This window comes from Hyperolius riggenbachi, chromosome 5 (genome assembly GCF_040937935.1).
Source record: "Hyperolius riggenbachi isolate aHypRig1 chromosome 5, aHypRig1.pri, whole genome shotgun sequence".
Lineage (NCBI taxonomy): Eukaryota > Metazoa > Chordata > Amphibia > Anura > Hyperoliidae > Hyperolius > Hyperolius riggenbachi.
In genome coordinates this window covers 127,591,406-127,616,668 of record NC_090650.1, presented here as the reverse complement: position 1 = coordinate 127,616,668, position 25,263 = coordinate 127,591,406, and the positions used below count along the sequence as shown (strand labels likewise).

Genomic DNA, 25,263 nt, shown 5'->3' with positions numbered 1-25,263 from the left:
AGGCGTGACACCCTAGCCTTGCGCTATTAGTCGCCATACGAAGCTGGAGTGTATACTATTGGCCAGCGGAGATATTACACGTATCTGCCGCTTACTGGCCAGCGCCTGGAGGCTACGTGACGTCAGCGCACTTCATTTGTTTAGACAGGGAAGTGCGCTGATTGGCCGCCATTTGACCAGACGGATGCGCGTGATTGGCTGGCGGCCTGAGTGCGTGATTGGCTGCTGGCTTAGATGCGTTTTTTGCCTGAGCGGCTTTTATTAAGCAACGGAGATTTCCTGTATCTATTACAGTAAGTATTTTGGGACGAGGCAACCTTATTTACACGGCTGATGTTAGTCATAAGACCATTTTTAAGCAGTTGGTGGGAGGATTCTTTCCTAAGGGGTGGGATTTACTGTGCATTGCACAGTTTCACATCAGGTCCTCCTCACTGCTGAGCACTGTAATTGGTGGGTTCAAACGCAGATCACTGATTGGTTCATAGATTGTATATAATGAATGGTGGTAGGTTGATGTATGTATTGCAGCTTTTTACAACTTGATAAAGAGCCAGGAGGCTCGAAACAGCGGTCTGTCGTTGTGTTGCTGCCTTTTAACTTATGTGATTAATAAAGTGATGATTATCTACATCGGTGGTGCCTGCTCCTGATGGATTTCTTGAAGTGACAGCTCCAGTGGTGTGGAACGCTGCAAGCTTGGGCACACACTTCTCTCCTTTTATGGGTGCTGTTCCAAACCCCCACAGTGTTTATTGTCAGATTATTAGGAAGTTTGATTGGACATATACGGTAATAAATATTTACCATCCATACACCAATGCTGGAAGAAGGTTCAGCAAACGGACGCTTGTAGACACGGCATATTTTTAATGCATCTGTATACATTTCCGAAATATTATTAAGGACAACCAATATGGCTGCCGCAGGAAACACACAGGAGAAGAGGCTGACATAGCCAAAGAGCAGGTACAACTCCAGGTAATCATCAAATGTTCCCTGGAAAAAAAAAAAGTATAAACATCTTTCAAACATTGTAAAATGTGTTAATTGAGGATACATACAATATATGTACATTATAAATAATAACTATGCTTTATTGGCAAGGTCTCAAAAGGCATGAATGTATGATTATGTTCCATGATTGGAAATTGTTGTATATCTTGTGAAGGAATATTCTTGTTTCTAGATTTCCTAAATCTTCGGTGGCAATATGCAATATGTTAGACAAAACAGAGAGAATTCAGCTGCATGAACAATGAGGGGATACAGAAAATACACAAGTGATCAGTTCCACTTGCAGCAGTATATATTCATTTCTGACGAATAAAAAGAGTTTCAATATGACGTTCTTCAAAGTCTTACCAGGTAAGTAGCCATATTTTTCTCTATTTTAATCTGCTCCAGTAAAGTGTCAGTCCCTTCCTTAATTGGCTTCACTTTTGCAATGACTTGTCTTTTGCTCCTCTTCTGCATCCAGTAAGGTAGAAAGGTCTCAAAAATCTGGTTAAAAAACTGCGAGACAAGAAGCAAGCAGACCAAACTCTGCAGGAAAAACAAAACAGAAATAAGATAATATAAAAAAAAAACAACAAAGACAGTGTTTAGGCTTATAGGCTAAGTTAGTCATACGGGGGTCAATAATGGACTATTTTGTCAAGTCCATCTCTCCAGACCTGATTCGCATGGATAATGCTCGTTTCCCATCACACAAGACCAGCTCAATTTTGCTAGATCTCAGCAGAAATCTATTGTGCATCAATGTAATTGCAAGTATTGCTCAATGGAGTCAAACTCTATGGGCTATCAATCCCCGACTGCTCCTGCACCACAGAGATTTTCAAACAAGTCCAATTTGACTTTAGATTTATAAACTACAAAAAAGCGACTGGAAGTCAATTGACTGGATGTTGAAGCAAGAGATTATGGGCAGATTTTATTTAAAGGGAACCTTAACTGAACGGGGGGTAAAGAGTTTCACTTACCTGGGACTATTACCAGCCCCCTGCAGCAGTCCTGTGCCCTCAGCGCCGCTCTGGAATCCTCTGGTCCCCTGCTGTCACTTAGTTTCGTTTTTGACGACTCACCAGTCGCCGGCCGCCATGCGTATTATTGGACGCATTCACCAATGCAATTAGCGCTATTGCGGACCGCTGCATATGCCGCATATCTGCATATCTACGCGTGCGGAATGCTGCAACGCGTATTTTTGTACGTGTTGCGGTCCGCAATAGCGCTAATTGCATTGGTGAATGCGTCCAATAATACGCATGGCGGCCGGCGACTGGTGAGTCGTCAAAAACGAAACTAAGTGACAGCAGGGGACCAGAGGATTCCAGAGCGGCGCTGAGGGCACAGGACTGCTGCAGGGGGCTGGTAATAGCCCCAGGTAAGTGAAACTCTTTACCCCCCGTTGAGTTAAGGTTCCCTTTAAGTGATCAAATCATCCAAAAATTTATCAGAAAAATCATATGGCCAGCGTAAGCTAAATGATTATAGGTTAACTAATTGTTTTACTGCCTTTACTGCCAAGCAACAGGACTTAGCATAAACTGCAGCAGAGATGAGTTCAGAGAAGTGAGAGGCATTCCATGTTTAGCACTCAACTTTTGCTACTGAGGGACTTGCTGCTCTGAGAGGTAATAAAATAAAATTTGTGTGTAAAGATTGACAGGAAACTCAGCACCGTGCAGGGTAACTAGAAGGACCTCTCAATGCAAAATAATGTGAACGGACTCACCAGTCTTCACTACATTGGCTAGACTAGCTCACGCCTTTTCAAACAAAGCAAGGCACAAAGGATTCAATCAACAGATGTAGTCCGGCACGGTCCTCAATTAACTGTTTGCACAGCATTAAAATCAGCGCATGCTGTACATGGCACCCGTCTCACTTCAGCAGTACCATGCTGTGCACAGCGTGTGCTGACTTTTAATGCTGTGCAACAATAAAGTTTAAGCAAACGAGGACCGCGAGCGGACTACTTCGGTTGATTGAATCCTTGGTGCCTTACTTTCTGTGAAAAGGACATGAGCACGTCCAGCCGATGTTATGACAAGACAAAGAACATTTATATCGCGCTTTTCTCCTGGCGGACTCAAAGCGCCAGAGCAGCAGCCACTAGGGCGCGCTCTATAGGCAGTAGCAGTGTTAGAGAGACTTGCCAAAGGTCTCCTACTGAATAGGTGCTGGCTTACTGAACAGGCAGAGCCGAGATTCAAACCCTGGTCTCCCGTGTCAGAGGCAGAGCCCTTAACCATTACACCACACTGGGGAGTCCGTTCATATTGTTTTGCGTTGAGAGTTAGAGGCCCTTCTAGTCACTCTGCTGGGTGCTCCCTATCTTTGCACTGGAACCAGCGGAGCAATGGTAAGGATCCAGAGCTTAGAAGTATCTACTCCGCTTTTACTTTAAATAAAGGATACAGCAGACTGTTGAAAAGGACAATGAGAATACACTTGTTTATACAGTTTGGCATTGCCATGGTTACCAACACATTTTCTTGCACATTTATGAAGGTGAAAGTTTACACGTTACAACATCCTTATACCCAAATCCAATGAATGTTTTTTCATGTATACTTGGTATTTTATTGGAGCAGTGCTTTTCAGCGCTGCTAGATTTGGGCGCAGCCGGCGCCTCCATAGACTTCAATAGGAATCATTCCTATTGAAGCGCTCAGTGAGTAACGTCGGCTCTGTCAGAAGACGGAGCCGAAGTTGTTTAAAAACATATTAATTCGTCCTCCAGCAATCGCCGGAAGCCGAATTATTTCATTTCCCCACTATCCATGTCGGCCTGGAGAGGGAATAGTAATTAAATCGGCCCGGACTTGTGCAGAAGCAGGATCAGCTATATAACGCTGTATCCTGCGCCCAAGTCTACCGGCGCCGATTTCAAATGTACTCGTATTTTATTCCTCACAGCATTGAAGTATTATATCAAAAAGGTATCTGCAGCACTTTTAAGGATAACACTTCTAAGAACTTCTAGTGGAAACGCTCCAGATTCTGGCTGAATTCGACCTTAGTAGAATCAAGGCCTTAAAGGACCACTGTTTACATATATTTTAAATTTTAAGATTTTTTTCGAAGTGGTCCTTTAATAATCGTTACAGTTGCTGTTCAGTTTGGCACGCTAGGTCCTCTGAGTTTTACATGCTTCATCTGACTGAATGCAACTCATGCCTTCATTAACATAACGATAACCAGCCTCAGGTATGAAAATAATGGATCTTTTGCCTTAGACTTGTAATACTGCAGGGATGATTTAGTTACATGCACAATATTAAGTATTCTGTGGCACGTCATTCAAGTCAGCAGCACTACATACATCCATTACGCCAGCCCCAGGCAAGCTTTATAGTGCGCATGTGGTAAAAGTGTACGTTTTGTTGGTTGGAAAGGACCAAAGCAGTTTAAGCAGTTGAAATGACTGAGCCACAGTGCAGGGAACCTGTAGTGCAGAGATAAAATTGAGACAGTGCCCAATCCACTGCACTGACCTTACACACAATGGGGGCATGATACACAAAGCTTTTTCACCTGTTTTCCTCTGTTTTCACCTCATCTATGTTACTTTTTTTTTAAAAAATGGAACCTAAAGTGAGAAGGATATGTACCGTATAGAGCATATAAGTCGACCCGCATAAAAGCCGACCCCCCAACTTTTACCTAGAAAAACAGGGAAAAATGATTGACCCCCATATAAGCCGGGGGTAGGAAATGCTGGATTGGTGCAGGCCGCGTGATCCCCCCAGTGTGTCCAAGTATAGCTAGTATAGTACCCAGTATGGGTAGGTAGTGCCCCAGTATAGCTAGTATAGTGCCCAGTATAGCTAGTATAGTGCCCAGTCTGGGTAGGTAGTGCCCCAGTATAGCTAGTATAGTGCCCAGTATAGCTAGTATAGCGCCCAGTATAGCCAGTAAAGTGCCCCAGTATTGGTAGGTAGTGCCCCAGTAGAGCTAGTAAAGTGCACAGTATAGCTAGTATAGTGCCCCAGTAGAGCTAGTAAAGTGCACAGTATAGCTAGTATAGTGCCCAGTATAGCCAGTAAAGTGCCCAGTATAGCCAGTAAAGTGCCCAGTATAGCCAGTAAAGTGCCCAGTATAGCCAGTAAAGTGCCCAGTATAGCCAGTATAGTGCCCAGTATAGTGCACAGTATAGCTAGTATAGTGCCCATCGCCGTTACCAGGGAAACCGATCTCTCCTGCCTCGTCACAGCAGCAGCGCCGGGCGCGCTGCTGTGATACACTTATACGCATGATGGAGAGCAGAGTGAGAGGGGCACCCGGATTAGAGGAAGCGGCCGCCGGCTGAACAGGTAATAGTAGCGGCGGCCGCGGAGGGAGCGGGCGGGCGCCGCGGACCACCACCCACCACGACTCGCATACAACCCGATCCCAACTTTTGGCCCCCTTTTTGGGGGTCAAACATTCGGCTTGTATGCGAGTATATACGGTATGTTTCCTTTTAAATAACACCAGTTGCCTGGTAGCCTGATCTCTTTGCTGCAACAGTGGCTGAATCCCACACCTGAAACAAGCACACAGCTAATCCAGTCTGACATCAGTCAGAGCACCTGATCTGCATGCTTATTCAGGGGCTGTGGCTGAAAGTATTAGAAACACAGGATCAGCAGGAGAGTCAGGCAACTGGTATTATTTTAAAAGGAAAAATGCATGTCCTCAGTTCAGGTACCCTTTAAAGGGGAACTGAAATAAGAGGTATATGGAGGCTGCCATATTTCCTTTTAATCAATACTAGTTGCCTGGCAGCCCTGCTGGTCTATTTCTCAGCAGTAGTATCTGAATAACACCAGAAACATGCATGCAGCTAGTCTTATCAGATCTGACATGAATGTCAGAATCACCTGATCTGCTGCATGCTTGTTCAGGGGCTATGGCTAATAGTATTAGAGGCAGATGATCAGCAGGAGGGCCTGGCAACTGGCATTGCTTAGATGGAAATAAATATGACAGCCTCCATATCCCTCTCACTTCTGTTGTCCTTTAAGCTCCCAAAGAGCAAAAATATAATATACTCTGTACATCAAGAAATTGACAATCTACCCTACACCATTCAATGTTCATATAGATTGATTAGAAAAATCCAACATTCCTGATCTTTTATTGAATAAAAACAGTTAATTCAATCAGATTTCTCAAGTGAATGAAATAAAGCTTTCAATTTTTCTATACAACCGACTGTTTTTATCTAATTGCCGTAAAATTGGGTCATTTTATAGTATGATGTGTGGCCACCGTTAGTATAGCATTGACTATCCCTAATATGCAATCCATGTTTTGCCTTCTACACATTGGTAGGATCCACTTTGTAAGCTCTGCAGTTGATTTTTTTTGACCTTACAACATGGGTTTCCCCGACACAGATTATCATTATTATTATTGTCATGATGATCAATAGAATAGGATGCACCAGAGCTGAATTACAAGTGGCATAGTAAAGGGACTAAAACCTTTACATCCTTGCGATATTTAAGTTTTTAATCTTTAAAATATCGGCATAAAACTGCAAAAATCCTATTTTCAGTTTGTTGTTCTGGGTGACTGTTGCGTTATGACAGGTAAAAATAAACAGATATCAGCTCGGAATGAGACTGTAACCTACCAAGACAGGACAAGGACTTATATACATTTTAAATGCAGTTCTTGTCAACACAGTCCAGAGATGCAGTTAAGTGAAAGTTATTAATTATTGGGAAATTATCTTAATGGATAAACATGGATGTAGATGCCCCTCAGTATCAGTAACGTTGTTTAAAGTGGTTCTCAAAGTAAGAAGCAACTGTCCCTCAGAGGCGCTCATAATCTAATCCCTGCCATGGATGTATCATGTACTGTATGTATCATGTAGTTTATGTATCATAGTCTAGGGACAATTCAGGGGAAGTCAATTAACTTATCTGTATGTTTTTGGGATGTGGAAGGAAACTGGAGTTCCTGGAGGAAACACATGCATACACGGGGATAACATACAAACTCCATGCATATAGTGCCCTGGCTGGGATTTGAAACGGGGACCCAGTGCTGCAAGACGAGGGTGCTAACCACTACACCAGTGGTTTAAAATGTATGTGCCAAGCTTAGTAATCCAGCGGAAAAAAAGATGAAAGCTATGTACAAACACCATATTTACATAGTTTGAGATGACATACGAGTGCATGAGGCAATAGTCATTACGTTTTTAAAGGCCAGGGGTTGGGTCATTTCCTGCGATCACAGGCATCCCATAGAATGCCATCACTACAAAAATGGTGGTCCATGTCCACGTGGGGGAGACGTTTCTTTCTATACAGACCTACATGGTACTGCATGGTGGCAAACGCCGACTGGCTGCTGCAGGGCCCACCGAATTTGCAGATGTTCTGTTCTAGATTTGTGAACTTGAATCTGCAAAGTTCAGGACAGTTTTAACAGCTAGAATCTGCAAAGTTCAGGACATTTTTAACAGCTAGAAGGTGTACGTAGTGTTGCTGTTCCTGTGTAAGAATATCTGCTGCTGTGTCATGGCTTTGGTAAAGAATATCTTGCAGCATGGTTATTTTAAGACATGCATTTTTATTAGCTAGGGGGAATATCTAGCTTACACACTACAGTACTCTGGACAGTAAAAGCCTTCAAAGCATAAGCAATGGAATGTAAGCAGCTGAGCTGTCAGAGAACTTCACACTTACTAAGCAAAACGCAGCAAATGGTAGTACTGTTTATATGACCAACTGAATATCATTCAGCTGTCATGTTCTACAATAATTTTGTTATATGATTAAATATAACTCCAGAAGCACCAAAATATACGAGGGTGATCCAGTGACACCAGTTTGCTGGCTAGTCTTTCATTTAAACATGCATCTGTCAGGTTAACCTCTTCTCTCCCTGCCCTGCTTGTCACAGGGTCAGATTTTCCATAAGGCACCGTAAGCACATGCCTAGAGGCGTCTTAAGTGGGAGAGTCGGCCCCGTCTCCTCAGATCATTGACCTCAAGAGCTTACATTCTAATCCCTGCCTCACATCACAGACCTCAGGCACTAACATCCAAATCCTTATCTTCTGTCAGGTTGACATGAGACAGTGATTAGAGGACTTGTGTCAAACTTCAGGCCTGGAGGGCCAGATCCATGCCAGTGTTTAGGATGGACTGAGAAAGAGAGGAATGTATTCTACCTGATGGACCACACCTTTCCTGATTCAGACCCATCAATTCATTTGAGCTGTATAAAAAATGTGCGAGGACTGGGCCCTCATAGGACCGGTTGTACATAACTGGATTAGAGTATAAGATTCTAAGGACAGTTAGTGAGATGATGCAGAGATTAGAGTTTAGGATATTTTTACTTGGGTGTGGCCCGTGTTCAGGGGTGGAGTTTAGGATGCCAGAACTCCTGCACCTACAGGGTCCTGAATTGTTAAATCCGGCCCCGTCTTGTCACATGACTGCAGAACACCAATAAACTGTTCAGTGGCATTATCATGAAATCGCCATCCCCAATCCCTCCAATTTATAGGAGTGTGATACTACTACAACAAAGGGATTGAAATCCTTGTAAGAATAGATGATAAACATTGAACCTGAGCCAGCACATTGCACACAGACCCTCTGAACATATCCATCAAGTGCTGTTCTGTATGTTCTCATGGACCCCTTTCTGCATCAGTGTGGCCGCACTGTGCCTGCACGTTTGGCCACGCCTGCGCATTAAGCTGAAACGGCTTGTCCACGGGTCCCAGCCAGTGGCGGTGGGGTCGAGGATGATGTGGAGCATCCAAAGGCCTCCCTCTTATTTGGTAAACATCTAACTTTTTATTGTAGCTCAGCCTGGATTTCCTTTAAATAAAGGAGGCGATTATGTGGAGACATAACCAGAAGACTCAGCTGGTCTAAAATCAAATACTGTAAATAACATTTTTTCCTTAAATGATTAAATGCAAACAGCGGTTTCTTTCCGCATGACCCTTTTATATTAGTTTTAGTTAGACATAGCCAAGATTATTTTCAGTTTTAGGAACATATTTTCATTGCTGCTTTTATTCCCATTGGAGAGACTTCCAACCATTTCCTGTCCAAGGACTGCCTGGCACCAGCACAGAGAGTGAAAGCAAATCACTGCTACATAATCTTACATGCTGCATTGCAAAGAGTCTTCCCAACCTACGTCAACCAGCTTATTGTTTTTGATACATTAGTGGCCTGTCATCATCTACATGAAGACAACTTTCCCAAAGCCTGTCATCTACATGAAGATGACTTTCTCAAAGCCTGTCCTCATCTACATGAAGAGGACTTTCTCAAAGCCTGTCCTCATCTAAATGATGCAAGCGTCTTGCTTTGAGAATCACTTTAAACAACGTTACTGATATTGAAGGGCATCTACATCTATGTTTATCCATTAAGAACATTTCCTGATAAATAACTTTCACTTAACTGGATCTCTGGGCTATGTTGACAAGCACTTCATTCAAAATGTATACAGTTCTTGTCCTGTCTTGGTAGGTTACAATCTCCTACTAAGCTGATATCTGTTTATTTTCTACCTGTCATAATGCAACAGTCACCTAGAACAAAAAACTGAAAATAGGATTTAGCAGTTTTATGCTATTTTAAAGAGAACCTGAACTGAAAATTAAAAATCAAAATAAACATACACAGGTCATACTTCCCTCCCATGTAGTCTGCTCATCAATCTCTTTCTCCTCTCCTGTCCTCCATTTTGAAAATGGCCATCACCCCATAACAGCTTTCTGGTCAGCACACTGTTAAATTGTAATATTACACAATTGAGCCATAGGGAAATCTGGACATTACCGTGCACATTCAGTTGCAACTGACAGCTGCTGATATACAACTGACAGCAACTGACAGCAACTGGTATATTTCAGTTCTGACAAAATCTTGTCAGAACTGGAAGGGATCACTGTAAGAAGAAAAATGTGAGCTTCTGAGAGGAACGGATGGTGAGGTAAGTATGTAATATTCATTTGAAGCTATGTCATGTGTTTATTTTAAATACATTTATTCAGTTCAGGTTCCTTTTAAAGATTACAAACATATCACAATGACACAAGTTTTTAGACCCTTTACTATGCTACTTGTAATTCAGCTCTGGTGCATTCCATTCAACTGATCACCATTATTTCTACAAAGTGTCTTTAGACCATCAGTGGTATACTTACCGTAGTTGATTGATGCAGAGCTTACAGAGTGGATCTTACTAATGTGCAGATGGCAAAAAAGTGGATTAAATATTAGAGATAGACAATGCTATGCTAAAGGTTGCCACACAGCACACTATAAAATGATACAATTTTACGGCAATTACCTCCCTGGCGGTACATAGATGCAGTGGCTGCGTCCGCGGGAGGGATTTTTTTTTTTAAAATAAAAAATGTTTTCTATTTGTTAGCTAGTACTAGGCTAGCTACGGTAACTATGTGTCCCAAGTCCCCCGGCACCTCTCTGACCGCCCCCCCCCCCCCGATGGCAATATTTACTAGTCCGCGATCCCGCAAGAGCTGTCATGTGCAGTCCCAATCCTCCCCACAGCGAAGCCTGGAGCTCATTGGGAGGCTGCGCCATTACGGGATCCCTGGGGGTACATATACCGGCGGTGATCGGGGGCGATCGGTGGGGATCAGAGGGACGGTTTAACAAAAACAGAACAAGGAGTCTGAGCAATTTCTGGGTACCTAGAGTTGGTGGTTTCATAAACTGAGGAGTTGGATGATTTTTGAACCAACTCCACAACCCTGGCAAGTATTAGCGTTTGTATTATGGTGCCGCCAGTGAGCTGGGCACAGGGTGAGCCATTATTCGCTCAAATCTCCGCTGGTGCTAAATACTATCCCCCCTCCGAGTTGGAGCAACTCGGAGGGAGGTGTAAAGCAGGTTCTGGTGGTCGCCAAATCACCACATCATTCTTGCGCGGGATGTACAGCATAGCACTAGTGCAATGACGGTGCCGAAATAACCTGCATCGAAGTATAAGACTAAGGAGTTGAGGAGTCGGAGCTGGAGCAATTTTGGGTACCTGGAGTCAGAGTTTTCATAAACTGAGGAGTCAGGTGATTTTTGTACTGAGTGCACAGCCCTGGTTAGCAGACTGCTTATTACCTCTATTCAGCAAATCCCAAGAGCATTACGGTTTCCATAAATCTCAAACGTAAGAAATCTGGAATAATTACAACTGTTTTTAGAGCTGTCTACCAAGGCAGGCCAAACTATCAGGAATGGAGGAACTTTATAAGAGAGGTAACATAAAACCTGATGGTCACCCTGGGGAAAGCTCACAGAAAAAAAAACTATAAGATGATGGGAGAAACTAGCCCAAGGACAACACCACTGCAGTGCTATACCAATGTGGGCTTTATGGCCAAATGAAAGTAAAAGACCCATGACACCTGGTTTAAAGTTTACCACAAGCTAGAGGCCTGCAACCGGGTTGGGTACCCACGGGTTACCAGAAATGCGGGTCAGGCACTGTGCCTGTCCGGTACCTGTCTGTGTGTGACAGGTGCACATTGTAATACCCATCACTGCATATACCTACCTGTTGTGTTCAGTGCACCCACCTACCTACGTGAGTGCACGCAGTGTGATATACCACTCCGTGAATACCTGTTAACTGCACCTGTGTGACTGCACATTGTATTAGTCAAGTCAGTGCATACCTTTCACTTCATCCCCCCCCTCCCAATTTGGACAAATCAAAAAAGGCAGAGGCAGGCCACCTGGAAGGTCTGTTCGAGGTCGCTCTGTCGTGATTTTGTGCGGCCCTCGACCAAAGTACAGTGTTCAGAAGAAGGCATGTGCCATCAACTCCCAATATTGTCAGGACGTAGTTTATTATTTAACACAGAACACCTCATCTTTCTCAGCTTCCGCACGGAAGCGTGACATATCTTCCTCCTCCTGCTCTGTTTCTGGCACCCCACTTAACACTCAGTCGGCCGCCACCACCAAAGTTCCATCACCCCAGGGCTCAGCGGTGTAGAAATATTTGTGTGTCTGCCTCAGATGAGAGCAATGCCATCTGTACTCTCTGCCACTGAAAATTGAGCCGTGGAAAGATAAAGAGCCGCGTAGGGACAACTACCTTACGAAGGCACATGATTACAAAGCACAAACTGCAATGGGATGACCACCTGATGAAAAGCGGCACACAAAAGCAAAGCCACTTACCGCAGTGGAAGATACCAGGCTGCAAGTTTTTCTCAAAAAAGGCGATACCTAAACTGTACCGTGATATTGAAAGGCAAGTGGTGACATCTCTGGCACACTGCGTTGGATCAAGGGTCCATCTGACCACTGATGCCTGGTCTGCAAAGCACACTCAGGCCTGCCCGAAGACTAAGTCAGTCCCCACACACAGCATCTCTGCCTGCACGCTGTGTGACTGCCTGCCGCAAGACTAAGTCGGTCCCCACACAGCATCTCTGCCTGCAGGCCGCTTGACTGCCTTCTCCGCCACCACCAACAAAGTCCAGGACTACAGGTGGATTCCTGAATTTTTAAGGCCGCTGCTATAATAATTTTTCTGGTGCATGTACATGCCTGCCGGGCGACCATATGGGCTTGAAAACCACCACGGCCTGCACTCTCGCCATGGTACGCACCAGTCCAGCACGGCCATCACTACACAAACAGCTGTTTGCAGTGCGTTACACAATGAGTTTGGTGTGTCAGTGTAAAGCGGTACTCTAATTACACTCCCTGATTGATGTATACACATGCAAGATGTTTTAAAGCACTTTAGGCCTGCAATTTATCATTCAATGTGATTTCTGCCCTTAAAACGCTGCTTTGCGTCAAATCCAGATTTTTCCCCGGGACTTTTGGCGTCTATCCCACTCATCCATGCAAAAACTCAGATGTTAGACCCCTTGAAACATCTTTTCCATCACTTTTCTGGCCAGCATAAGTGTTTCTAGTGCTCAAAGTTCGCCTCCCCATTGAAGTCGCGAAAGTTAGCGCGATACAAACTTTTGCGGAAGTTTGCGAACCGAAAATCGGAGGTTTAGGCCATTTTTACTCTTATGCAATCCAAATTTTCTTAATGAATTACCGTTTATTTTGCTGTTGAGCTACTGTAATAAAAAAAAAAGATAGCTTAGGGTATATATACACATCCAATTTAGATTGGCCAATTGTCTCCCACTTTTACATCTCCCATGTAGTATGAGAGATTACCTACTAAATTTTCTCATAGCCGTTACCGCCGCACGACGCAAAGCCTCGTCCACCTAATCGCACACACTAGTACCCATGTCGTTACAAGGCAAGTTAATTTTGGAACTTAATGTTTATTCTCAAGCCTACACATTTTTGTACAGGAAGATCTGCCAAGCACCTTCATTCAGCAGTAGATCATCATTAACAAATAAAGGTTTTAAATGTAATTGCTCTTTGGGTGCATACACACACAATTTTGATTGGCCGATTTTTATTGGCCCTCATGCTACATGGAGGATCAAGATTGTGTGTGTATATGCATTCATAAATCTGAAAATTATTTATATGAGCATGGACGCAGTGTCTATTCCTTGTAACTCATAGCTGCAGTGGTGGAAGTGTCACCCTGGCCACCACAATGCATGCTGGGAGAGGTGTGTGGGGAGGACAGCAGAAAGGCAGAGAGAGAGAGAGAGAGAAAGACTGCAGAGAGACACAGCTGAGAGGGAGAGTGACAGCTGAGAGGGAGAGTGACAGCTGAGAGGCAGAGAGAGAGAGACAGCAAAGAGAGCAGAAAGGGAGGGAGAGAGAGAGAGAAAGAGAAAGAAAGACGGCAGAAAGAGAGAAAGCCTGCAGAACGTTTTATGCCATCAGAAGGCAACTTTACCACCTAAAACCACCAGTGAGAGTCTGGGTAAAGATATTCGGCAGCATCATCACCCCAATCCTGCTCTATAGCAGTGAGGTATGGGGCCCGGTCACCTACTCTGACCATTCAAAATAGGACTCCAGCCCAACAGAAATCTTCCATCTAGAGTTCTGCAAGTATCTTCTCCAACTCCATCACAGCACTTCAAACTCAGCCTGCCGGGCAGAGCTAGGCAGATTCCCACTATGGCTGACCATCCAGCAGAGAGCACTCTCATACTTGGCACATATACAGAGCAGCAGCCCCAGCACATACCACCATAAAGCCTTACTGAGCCAGGGAGCAGACGCCATACCATGCGCTTTGAAACAAAGATGTTCGTAGTATATCACAGCGCAGATAAACTTCTCCTTAAAGGGAAGGTTCAAGCAAAAATAAAAAAATGAGTTTCACTTACCTGGGGCTTCTACTAGCCCCATGCAGCCATCCTGTGCCCTCGTAGTCACTCACTGCTGCTCCAGTCCTCAGCTGGCAGCTTGCAGACGTCTGAGGTCGGCGGGCCGCATTGCGTACATTTCTACGCATTCCCGCTAGTGCAGGAACATTAACACATACATTTTTACGCATTACTGGTTCAATGCGTAAAAATTTACGTATTGAACCAGTTACGCGTAAAAATGTATGTGTTAATGTTCCTGCACTAGCGGGAATGCGTAAAAATGTACGCAATGCAGCCCGCCGACCTCAGAGGTCGGCAAGCTGCCAGCGGGGGACTGGAGCAGCAGTGAGTGACTACGAGGGCACAGGATGGCTGCATGGGGCTGGTATTAGCCCCAGGTAAGTGAAACTCATTTTATTTTGCTTGAACCTTCCCTTTAAACGTATGTCTTTCCACTCCACCACCTGTGTGCACTCAAAGTGCAGATAAAGTAAACAGGGATGCTTTTAGTGGAAAAATAACAGTTCCTTTATTTCTGGATAAAAAAGGGCAGTACAGGTGAAATTAGGTGAAGACTTACTTCCAGAGGGCCCCAATCCACTTAGGACCCTCCCTTGGCATGTAGCGCTTCCCACACAATGTGGTACTAAGAACCTCAAACTCGACCCTTGTTCAGTGCTGCCCGACTAGTTTCGGCCGTTGGCGTCATCAGGGGATAATCACTTTGAGTGCACACAGGTGGTGGAGTGGAAAGACATACTTTTAAGGAGGAGTTTATCTGCGCTGTGATATACTACGAACATATTGACCCATTGGATTTAAGGAGTTATCCTAACACAGCTGCAACCTTACTCTTTGTGACAAAGTGGGGTGCCACAGTATTTACTACACAAGCTTTGAAACAAAGAGTCATCAGCCAGCCCAGCCAAGACCACCAACGCAGCCTGACAAAAGCCCAAATAAAAAGGGATGATAGAAAGCTGCAAGGACCGATACCTAGAGGAATGGAGAAGTGAAATAAAGAAATCCCAGAAACTCCCCGTCTACCAATCACTACAGAGGGAGTACACAATGGCTCCGAATCTGGAGAGGCTACACCACCACAAACAAAGACAGACCATGAGCCTCTACCATCTGAGTGCCCACAGCCTGGAGATAGAGACAGGGCGACACAGACAGACATGGAAGCCTCAGGAGGAGAGACTGTGCAGGCAGTGTGACGAGGGGGTTCTGGAGGATGGGGCCCACTTCCTGCTACACTGCAGCAAATATGCACCTGTGAGGACCGCCCTCTTCCAGAGACTCTCCACCCACATCCCAGATTTTACCTCGACAGATGAGGAGAGGAAACTCTACATCCTACTGGGGGAAGACGAAAAAACTGTGCAAATAGCTGCCCTGCCACCAACTGAGAGGAACATGATACCACATGGACTGTATAACCCCTATACCTATGGACTGTATATCTCAGCCCCCCATACCATCCCTTACATCGTCCACATGGACTGTATACATATATCCTTCTACTATTCCCACAATTACCCCCCCCCCCCCCCCCGATGTTAATGTTTTGTTTTGGCAATACTAAATGTATTTGGTCCTGCCAATAAAGCTTTTTGGATTTGGACAGCAGAAAGACAGAGAGACAGCAGAAAGGTAGATAGAGACAGCAGAGAGGCAGAGAGATAGAGAGCAGAAAGGCAGAGAGAGAGAGCTGGAAAGGCAGAGAGAGAGCTGGAAAGGCAGAGAGAGCGAAAGCAGAAAGGCAGAGAAAGAGAGACAGCAGAAAGGCAGAGAGAGAGAGAGAGAGAGAGAGAGAGAGAGAGAGCATAGAAAGGGAGAGAGAGAGAGCACAGAAAGGGAGAGAGGGAGCACAGAAAGGGAGAGAGAAAGACAGCAGAAAGGCACAGAGAGCAGAAATGCAGAGAGAGCAGAAAGGCAGAAAGAGAGAGAACAGAAAAGCAGAGAAAGAGAGACAGCAGAAAGGCAGAGAGAGTATAGTTGCCCCCAGTATAGCTAGTATAGTTGCCCCCAGTGTAGGTAGTGTAGTTTCCCCAGTATTAGTATAGTTGCCCTGAGTATAACTAGTATAGTTGCCCCCAGTGTAGATAGTATAGTCACCCCCAGTATAGCTAGTATAGTTGCCCCCGTATTAGTAAAATTTCCCCCAGTGTAGGTAGTATAGTCGCCCCCAGTATAGTTGCCCCCCATATTAGTATGGTCGCCCCAGAATTAGTATAGTCGCCCCAGAATTAGTATAGTCGCCCCAGAATTAGTATAGTCTCCCCAGAATTAGTATAGTCGCCCCAGAATTAGTATAGTCGCCCCAGAATTAGTATAGTCGCCCCAGAATTAGTATAGTCGCCCCAGAATTAGTATAGTCGCCCCAGAATTAGTATAGTCTCCCCAGAATTAGTATAGTCGCCCCCAGTATTAGTATAGTCGCCCCCAGTATTAGTATAGTCGCCCCCAGTATTAGTATAGTCGCCCCCAGTATTAGTATAGTCGCCCCCAGTATTAGTATAGTCGCCCCCAGTATTAGTATAGTCGCCCCCAGTATTAGTATAGTCACCCCCAGTATTAGTATAGTCACCCCCAGTATTAGTATAGTCACCCCCAGTATTAGTATAGTCACCCCCGGTATGGGGGAAGCTTGGAAGGAGGGACATCGGCAGGGAGGGGGGCCAGACACCCCCATCTCCCTCACCTGGGTCCCTTCCTTCTGGCACTTCCCCCTCCAAATTAGCAGTGGCAAACAGAATCGAGCATCAGCTCTGCTATTTGTTGTTTGAGCAGGACTGTTACTTCTCAGTTTTTATTGATTTAAATAATAGTAAAAAAAAAAAAATAATTTTTGACTTTGGTTTGTGTATAAAAAAAAATAGGTTTTATTTGCTTTACAGCTCCCCAATGTTGCTTTATATATGTACTTTAGAAGAAAATGGAAAAAGTGGGCTGCAGGTCACTGGTTGGGTGTGTGTAACGGGTCTGCGGGTCGGGCTGCGGGTATCAAATTAACCAGAAAGCGGGTTGCGGGTCAGGTGCGGGACTGAAAAATTGGATCCGCGCAGGCCTCTACCACAAGCCATCTACAAGACTCTTAGCATGGGGGAAACAAGATTCCTTGCTCTGATTAACTAAGATAGAAGTGTTTGGCCTCCGTTCTAAGCATAATTTCTGAAGAGAGCCCCATGACCAGTACAGTGCCCTTTCCATGGAGAAGCATTGTGAACAAACTATCACATTATAAAATTATTTCTCAACATCAGGAAATGAATGAGTGACTTGTTGGTATCAAAGATGGAGCATTTTGGTATCTTCATTTTTCTTTTTTTTTTTAAATGGAGGAGACTGTGCATACTATGGAAATACAGGGATCACTTTTTAATGGGGCAATACTACTCTGACACCTAACACTATTCAATTAAACTTAGAGTTTTCCCATTTTTTTGTAATGACAACAGCAGGCATAGAAGAGAAGGGGAGTAGCGGGGAGCATCCTTATGGAGCCATGTATCATCTTTTCTCTCCACAGGTTAGTTTTTGTAATTAGCCAATATTCTGCTTTATTGCCTTACTTTTCCTCAACCTTGTAGAACCTTAACCACTTTACCCCCGCGCGTACGTATTTCTCCGCCCCTTTTTCCATCCTTTAACAACCAGGGACGGAGAAACACGTACTTTCCGCGTTCCCGACGCTGCCCGCGCTCCCGCTCGTAAACACGCCGCCCGCCGCTAGTAAACACGCCGCCGCCCGCTCGCCCAGGGATCAATGAACGGGAAAATCCATTCCCGTTCGTTGATCTAAGCCCCACAATGATCAGCTGCTCTCCTATGGGCAGCGCGATCATTGTGAGAAAAAACTCACGTGTCCAGCCTCCTTATACTTCCTCCAAGCTTCTGGAAGGACGCTTGGAGGTCGCATTAAAACAAAAAGGTACTGTGGCCATCTTGTGGCCAAATAGTAAACTACACCCTACACATTTTTCACATACAAATAAATGACTTTTACACATAAATTTAACTCATTACCTCCCACACTCCCCATTTTATTTTTTTTGTAATTAAAAAAAAATTAAAAAATTTACAATTAAAAAAAATACATAAATAGTTACCTTAGGGACTGAACTTTTTAAATATTTATGTCAAGAGGGTATAACACTGTTACTTTATAAACTATGGGCTTGTAATTAGGGATGGACGCAAAAATGAAAAAAATGCACCTTTATTTCCAAATAAAATATTGGCGCCAAACATTGTGATAGGGACATAATTTAAATGGTTTTATAACCGGGACAAAAGGGCAAATACGTTTCATGGGTTTTAATTACAGTAGCATGCATTATTTAAAAACTATAATGGCCAAAAACTGAAAAATAATTATTTTTTTCCCCACATTTTTCCTATTTTCCCATTAAAACACATTTAGAAAAAAATAATTCTTGGCATAATGTCCCACCTAAAGAAAGCCTAATTGGTGGCGGAAAAAACAAGATATAGTTCATTTCATTGCGATAAGTAATGATAAAGTTATAGACGAATGAATGGAAGGAGCGCTGAAAGGTGAAAATTGCTCTGGTGCTCAGGGGGTAAAACCCCTCAGTGGTGAAGTGGTTAAAGGAGTTATCGGGCATTTTCTGCTGAAATAAGTGCTACTTACCCAGGGCTTTGTCCAGCCCCAAGCTCCCAGCATGTCCCTCACCACAGCTCTGCCCGCAGCCGTTAGCCGCCTCTGCTTCCCGGTCCGTGGTGAGGACGTCAGGCCGACCCGGAGGTCGGCCTGTACAACGCCTGTGCGAGCGGCGCTGTCAATCACCAACACGTGGACCGGAGCATACTGCGCGACTACCTGTATATTAGGGTACACATTACCACTAATACTAGGAGCACTGCAATGTTCACACAACTCTTTTTCTCGGCTTTAAAATTATCCTTCATTCCTCACACAGCCCCTTTTTATCAGTGTGACTGAACCATTTGCTGCACAGGGAGGCTGCTATAAGCTCCTCATTTTATGCCCTTATAATCACAATTTTTTCACACATTTTTACTGCTGTGGAAAAATAAAATAAAAAAAGATTTGGAGCAAAGTGAAATGTATAGACCTGACTCCAGGCAAGCTCAGAAATCTCCTTCACTGTGTTCCTCTCAAAGCATGCAGGAGAGTTCGAAAAGTAGGAAGATCAGCTAATCAGAATAGGTAACAGGTAAGCCTATTGTTGCAATATAACTAGCAGTCAGGGAGATGTATGTACAGCACTCTTGACTGGCTTCTTGTTATGTTAGAACACCCTTTTGATTAATTGGCAACATGTCCTCTAACTTCATAGCCTCTGGCTGCTGTGCTGTCCAGGCTGGGAGGGGGTGACACACTGATAAAGAGGAATTCCATTGTAAGCAAGTCAGAGAAGTGAGGACCATAAACAAACATTGCTGGAACCTTAACTACCTGCGGACCGAGAGAGTATGAATCCATGGCGGGCAGGGGGCGCTGCGGTCCTGACCGGACGTAAACTCTACGTCCCATTGACCGCGCGCTCCCGCCCCAGCTCGGTCCGCTCTGCCCCCGCCGCAATGTGATGCCCTGCCGCCTCTATGACGGCAGAGCACTGTGAGCCGGGCAGGAGCAGTTTTCATTGGCTCCTGGCCCTGTCATTCATGTAAGCCGTTCCCATTGGCTTACATGGAGTGACCGGGTCAGGAGCCAATGAAAGCGGCTCCTGACCGGCGCACAGCGCTCTGCCGTCATAGCGACGGCAGAGAGAGCAGCCTGCGGCGGGGACAGAGCGGCATGTCCGGTGGGAGCGACAGTAACTTGCGGCGATTCGTCGGGAAGCGGCGGTTTGCTGGACCAGCACCCTCTGGTCCTTAAGGGGGCAGAGGGTGCTGGTCCAGAAGGGTTAACCTATTACCACCACCTGTAGAGGTTTCTTTCAGCAAGGCGATTACTAGACTATACACTGAGGAGTTGATAGCAACCCCCTGTGCAGGGAAATGGTCCAGTCCTGCAGGGCTTCAGTCACAGCTATTTGAAGAAATAAATTGTTCCTAGTACTTGTGGTAATACAGGCCTTAGCATTCAGAATTAAAATAAAAAGTTGTTTTAGCTATAAATTGTCCTTTAACCTCTTAAGGACCACAGGCTTTAGACTCCTCCCCCCAGGCTTATTTATTACAAATTAGGGATCTGCAGCTTTAATGGCTTACTGCAGAGCCATACTTACATGCACACAATGAATACCTCACCCCCTTTTCTGCCCACCAACAGAGCTTTCTGTTGGTGGGCTCTGATCGCTGCTGCAGGCAGTTGTTTTTTTTATGTATTTTATTGTCTTTTTAAATAAAAATTATGCTTCCTCCCCCTCCCTGCCAGCCAATCACAGTGATCGTCTCTCAGATGTCAGCCTATAAGAGCCGATCACTTTCTAAGCCTCTCTAGGGGACAGCCGAGTGACACGGATGTCCCCAGTACAGTGCTGCTGTAGATCGCAGCTCTGTGCCATGTAAATAAATAAACAGCTGTGATTGCTGCTGGGAGACTGATAACGGAGCGGAGCACCGTCATTCCAGCGGTGATGCGCACGCATCGGCGCGTGCGATCCCCAGCAAAACACGCTCCCGGGACTTGACGCCAATTGGCGTTAGCTGGTCCTGGGGGAGCCGCTGCGTTCACACCAACCGTCGTGACGCAGTCGTAAGGAGGTTAAGACGATTGTGAAATCTTTACTAAAGCAAGAAACTAGAATCAGATTCCTGTGTGTCATAGCTTTGCTGCACTATCTCTACTGACACAAGGCATGAGCAGCAGCGCTAAACATATTTTGACAATGAATCCAATTTTACTCCTTTGTTGCCACCGAAAAACCCCATTCTAAATTTTTGGTGCTGAAAGTGCTGTAACCAAAATAATTTCAACACATTTAAATCATTATTCACAGTTACAACTCCTGTTTAGGGAATGTTACTAGGGAAAAATATGAACTGATTTAGCATCCAGGAGGAAGTGTCAGTTTAATGTACTCACCTGTTTTAATAGTGGTATGTCATACATAACAAAGGCAATGTAGAAGAGGGATGCAAAGCAGTTTACACCATAGAACTGCAAGATAAAAAAAATACCTAATCAAAAACATTACACAGGTGAGTGATAATTACCATACTGGAAGCTGATGCACACTGCATTAGTAATCTCCAAATTCTGATCCAATTTCCTTTTAAACAATACCGGTTGTCTGTACGCCCTTTTGCATGTCTTCCTGTATGTGAGCCTGTGTAGCAATAAATCTGGAAGCATTCGCCTTGGTGCAGCACGCTTTTCTTTTACCTATACTGCAAACTTGAAACAAGTATGTGGCTCATTCAGTCAGAAGCAATTTGCATTGTCTAAAAGGAAATAAATATGCAGGAGCGTATCTGGGTAATATAGAGCCTATGGAAAACAGGGATGCTCTCACGAGTAATAACGAGTGTGTAAACACTCAAATTCGTGATTTAAATGAGCATTAATTAGCTCAGGTGTGCGGCGGGGACAAAAGGGGTTATTTGCCCTTAATTCCGCGTCCTCCATGCGCTCCAAATAGCTTGCACACGGCCTATTGGACGTGTTGCAAGCCTCATCACCACACACTTCCTCCTCCTGGCTTGAAAGAGGAAGTGCCCGCAGTAAGGCATGCAACGCCGCCAATACGCCGCGTGCAAGCTATTTAGAGCGCATGGAGGACGCGGAATTATGGGTAAATAACCCCTTGTGTCCCCGCCGCACATCTGAGCTAATTAATGCTCATTTAAAAAACAAATGTGAGTGTTTACACACTCGTTATTACTCGTGAGAGCATCCATAATGTCAAACACTGAAATTGCGCCCCCCACCTCAGAGCCCCCTTCCCTTCTAAAAACAGCATCCTTTCTCGTGTACATTTGTTGTGATTGCCTGTGTTTTTTGGCTCGGGATATTGCTGAAGTTACTTTTTGGGAAATATCTCTTCTTATTGCCTCTCCGTCCTCTTTTCTAACACTAAGCCAAGTGAGTCCTACATACAGAAATTAAGTAGCTATGTTCCCCAGATAACAATCTTATCTGAGGTCCGAGTCTGAGGCATGGGGCATAGCACCCCATGGTGCCATGGCACAAGCCATGCCTGTACCCCTCTAGATACACCTCGGTAAATATGGCTGCCCCCCTCTCACTTCAGGTGTCCTTCAAAGTAACTGGTCAGGTGTCACTGCAAGCTCTTCAGAGCTCTGCCTATCTGGGTCTCTGGCACATACAACAACTTAGACAATTAACTACTCTACACATAGAGCCTTTTCACTACTTCAGCTTATTCCTGCCAGGGTGTAGATTCAATTACCACACCACACGGACCTGCCACTACCACCAATCATGCCACTCTACCGTCACCATAGGCCACTCGCTCTGCTTTTGCCATGATGGTAGAGCTCTGTGAGCCTGTCAGGAGCTGATTTCATTGGCTCCTGACCCCGTGATCACTGTGAGAGCCAATGGCTCAAAGGGTCAGGAACCAATGAAATCGGCTCCTGACCAGCCCAAGGAGCTCTGCTGTCATAGCGACGGCAGAGCGAGTGGCCACAGTGGCAGGTCCATGCGTTGCGACATCGGTAGGCCGTTTTATGGTACCAGCAGTCTCTGGTCCTTAAAGAGACTCTAAAGCCTAGAAAAAAACAACTGTTGTTTACGTTAAAAACCTGTTTAACATAATTGCCCTATCTGAAACGCCCCATCCCCACAGCTGAAGACTCCATAAATCACCCCAAACTCCCCGGGGCACATTGCAGGGCTCCTTCCTTGTAGAGGCAGAGCTTTGGGCTGTAGCTCTGCCTCTACTCCCGTCAATCAATGCTGATCTCTGCCTCCGCCCGCCCCTCTCAGTCTTCCTTCACTGAGAGGGGCGAGGCGGAGATACGCGCATGGAGGCAGAGCTACAGCCCGAAGCTCTGCCTTCCTCGGGCACTGAGGGCAGCAAAATCCACAACCAGGAAAGTCGTGGATTTTTGCCCAGGGAGTTTGGGGCGATTTATGGAGTTTTCAGCTGCGAGAATGCAGCGTTTTAGGTGGGGCAATTATGTTAAACAGGTTATTAAAATAAAAACCTGTTTTTTTTCTAGGCTTCAGAGTCTCCTTAAGGTGGCCAGAGACTGCTGGTATGCAAGTAGTTAAACACTGTTTGCCACCTTTGCTGCTGATTTTGTTTTAAATAGTCACCACAGTACATCTTCAACACATGTTTAAATGTTTATTAATGTCACCAGCTTAGGATGTTTTTTCTGTAAAAACAAACACACTCAGTGGCACTGGCGTAGGCAGTACTGAGTTTCCGGAGACTCTCAGAGAAGACAAGGTTCACATTTAGCAATCATAACTTTTCACAGTGTGTTTCTGCTTATAAAGTTTTATGATTGCTTTATTACATTTTGGAACTGTGACACTGACTCATGCATTGTGTAGCATGTACTGGAATTGTATGATAAACTGGAACCCTGACATCATGTTACCTGGGGCGAGGCTATTAATGGCTGTTCTCACCCTGAGGAAGCATTTTGTGCATTTCACAAGTCACATCCTGAATCTTCTTTGTTTGAAACACTGAAAGGTCATTCTCTCTCAGCCATTCTGTTTCCTAGTGTCTGTATGAAACCTACCCAGTGCTGCAATGACAGGTTTCATCATAGTATACAGCTCAACAGGAACGTTCTGTGTATCCAATACAACATCTGAGTTGAGCATTGCATATAAAGTTGGTCTATCATAAAGGGCCATGTCCCAGTTAGAGAGTCAAAGGGATCCACAGCGGCCAAAATCACTTCAGCCACACACAGGATTTTGGAACACTAAGCAGGAGGGAAACGTTTCAAGGAACAAACTACATTATATAACACTAAATTATATAACACTGGCAAATTAACAGAGTGACAAAGGAGATAAACGGGAACATAGGCCTCAATTCACTACGGGCAGTTTGGTAAAATAATTTAGGTCGGTAAAATACCACATTCTGTATTTTACACTTTCTTTTTTACAAATTCACAAAGATTTCCAGCATGCGGCAGAAGTTCGGTAATATACTTAAAAAAACATGCTTTTATTCACTAAGCCCTGTTCAGTAGTCTCACCAGCTATGAAGCATGTCAGGCAGCAAGCTATCAGTCTTCTCTTACAAGTTGGTGCATGAGTAGTTCTATTTTCTGTCCAGTGCAACCCTGGCATCCCTTTAGATGTGCATCTGTGCTAACTAGAGAGAGCTCTTCTCTGTAACAGTGTACAGATATGCACATGTAAAGTGATACAGAAAAGCCTTTTAAAATGTCTCCTTCTCCTGCTCTGCCGCTCTGAAGTCCCACCCTCCAGAGTATTGGATCAAATGGGGTGAAAGGCAGGGCTGTGTGGCTCTCCCTATTGGTTGTCTGGCTCTACCTATTGGCTGTCAACTTTTATCGCATGGAGATTGTGAGTTACCGACTGGTAAAATTGTTACTAGCTTTACAGAATGCTTTAATCTTTGTGAATTGCAATTTCTTGGGGTATTTGCTGCACAAGTTGGAAATTTACCTCACTGTTGTTAATTTTAGTTTTGAGTGTGGAAATAAGTGTAGTGAATTGGCATTTTGGTGATCGGTAAAATCAGCTGTTTTCTACATTACCGGATGTGGTAATGCTTAGTGAATTGAGGCAAATGTCTAATATGCTGACAGTTTCATTGACTATTGTGTACACTGCTGTGGAAGCTGTCTGCGCCCTCAACGCTGTTTAACTAAATTTATCATGTGACTTTGTGCACTAAGGGTTAGTTTTCCCAAATGTTATATAAAAACTATAAACATGGCAAGCTGTCACACGAGCCCTAGTGGCTGACCGCACTTAGCCTTCTAAACGGTGCCAGCGCACAGATCGTGCGAACTCTGGTCGCAGTCAATGCGCAGGAACCGTTAAGAATTAGCCGCAGACAACTCAGAAGGGAGCCTGTGAGACA

At 44.6% G+C, this 25,263-nt stretch overlaps 1 protein-coding gene across 4 annotated transcripts in view; it reads right to left on the bottom strand.

Moving 5' to 3' along the window:
• ANO10 (anoctamin 10) overlaps positions 1-25,263 on the bottom strand; it is a 135,090-nt gene that overhangs the window by 49,411 nt on the left and 60,416 nt on the right. For all 4 annotated transcript variants that reach the window (XM_068236235.1, XM_068236238.1, XM_068236237.1 and 1 more), the window contains 3 exons: positions 21,300-21,374; positions 1,366-1,545; positions 808-999 (listed from right to left, as the gene is read on the bottom strand). In XM_068236235.1, the coding sequence (XP_068092336.1) occupies positions 808-999; positions 1,366-1,545; positions 21,300-21,374 (447 nt within the window). The remainder of the gene's footprint in view (positions 1-807; positions 1,000-1,365; positions 1,546-21,299; positions 21,375-25,263) is intronic.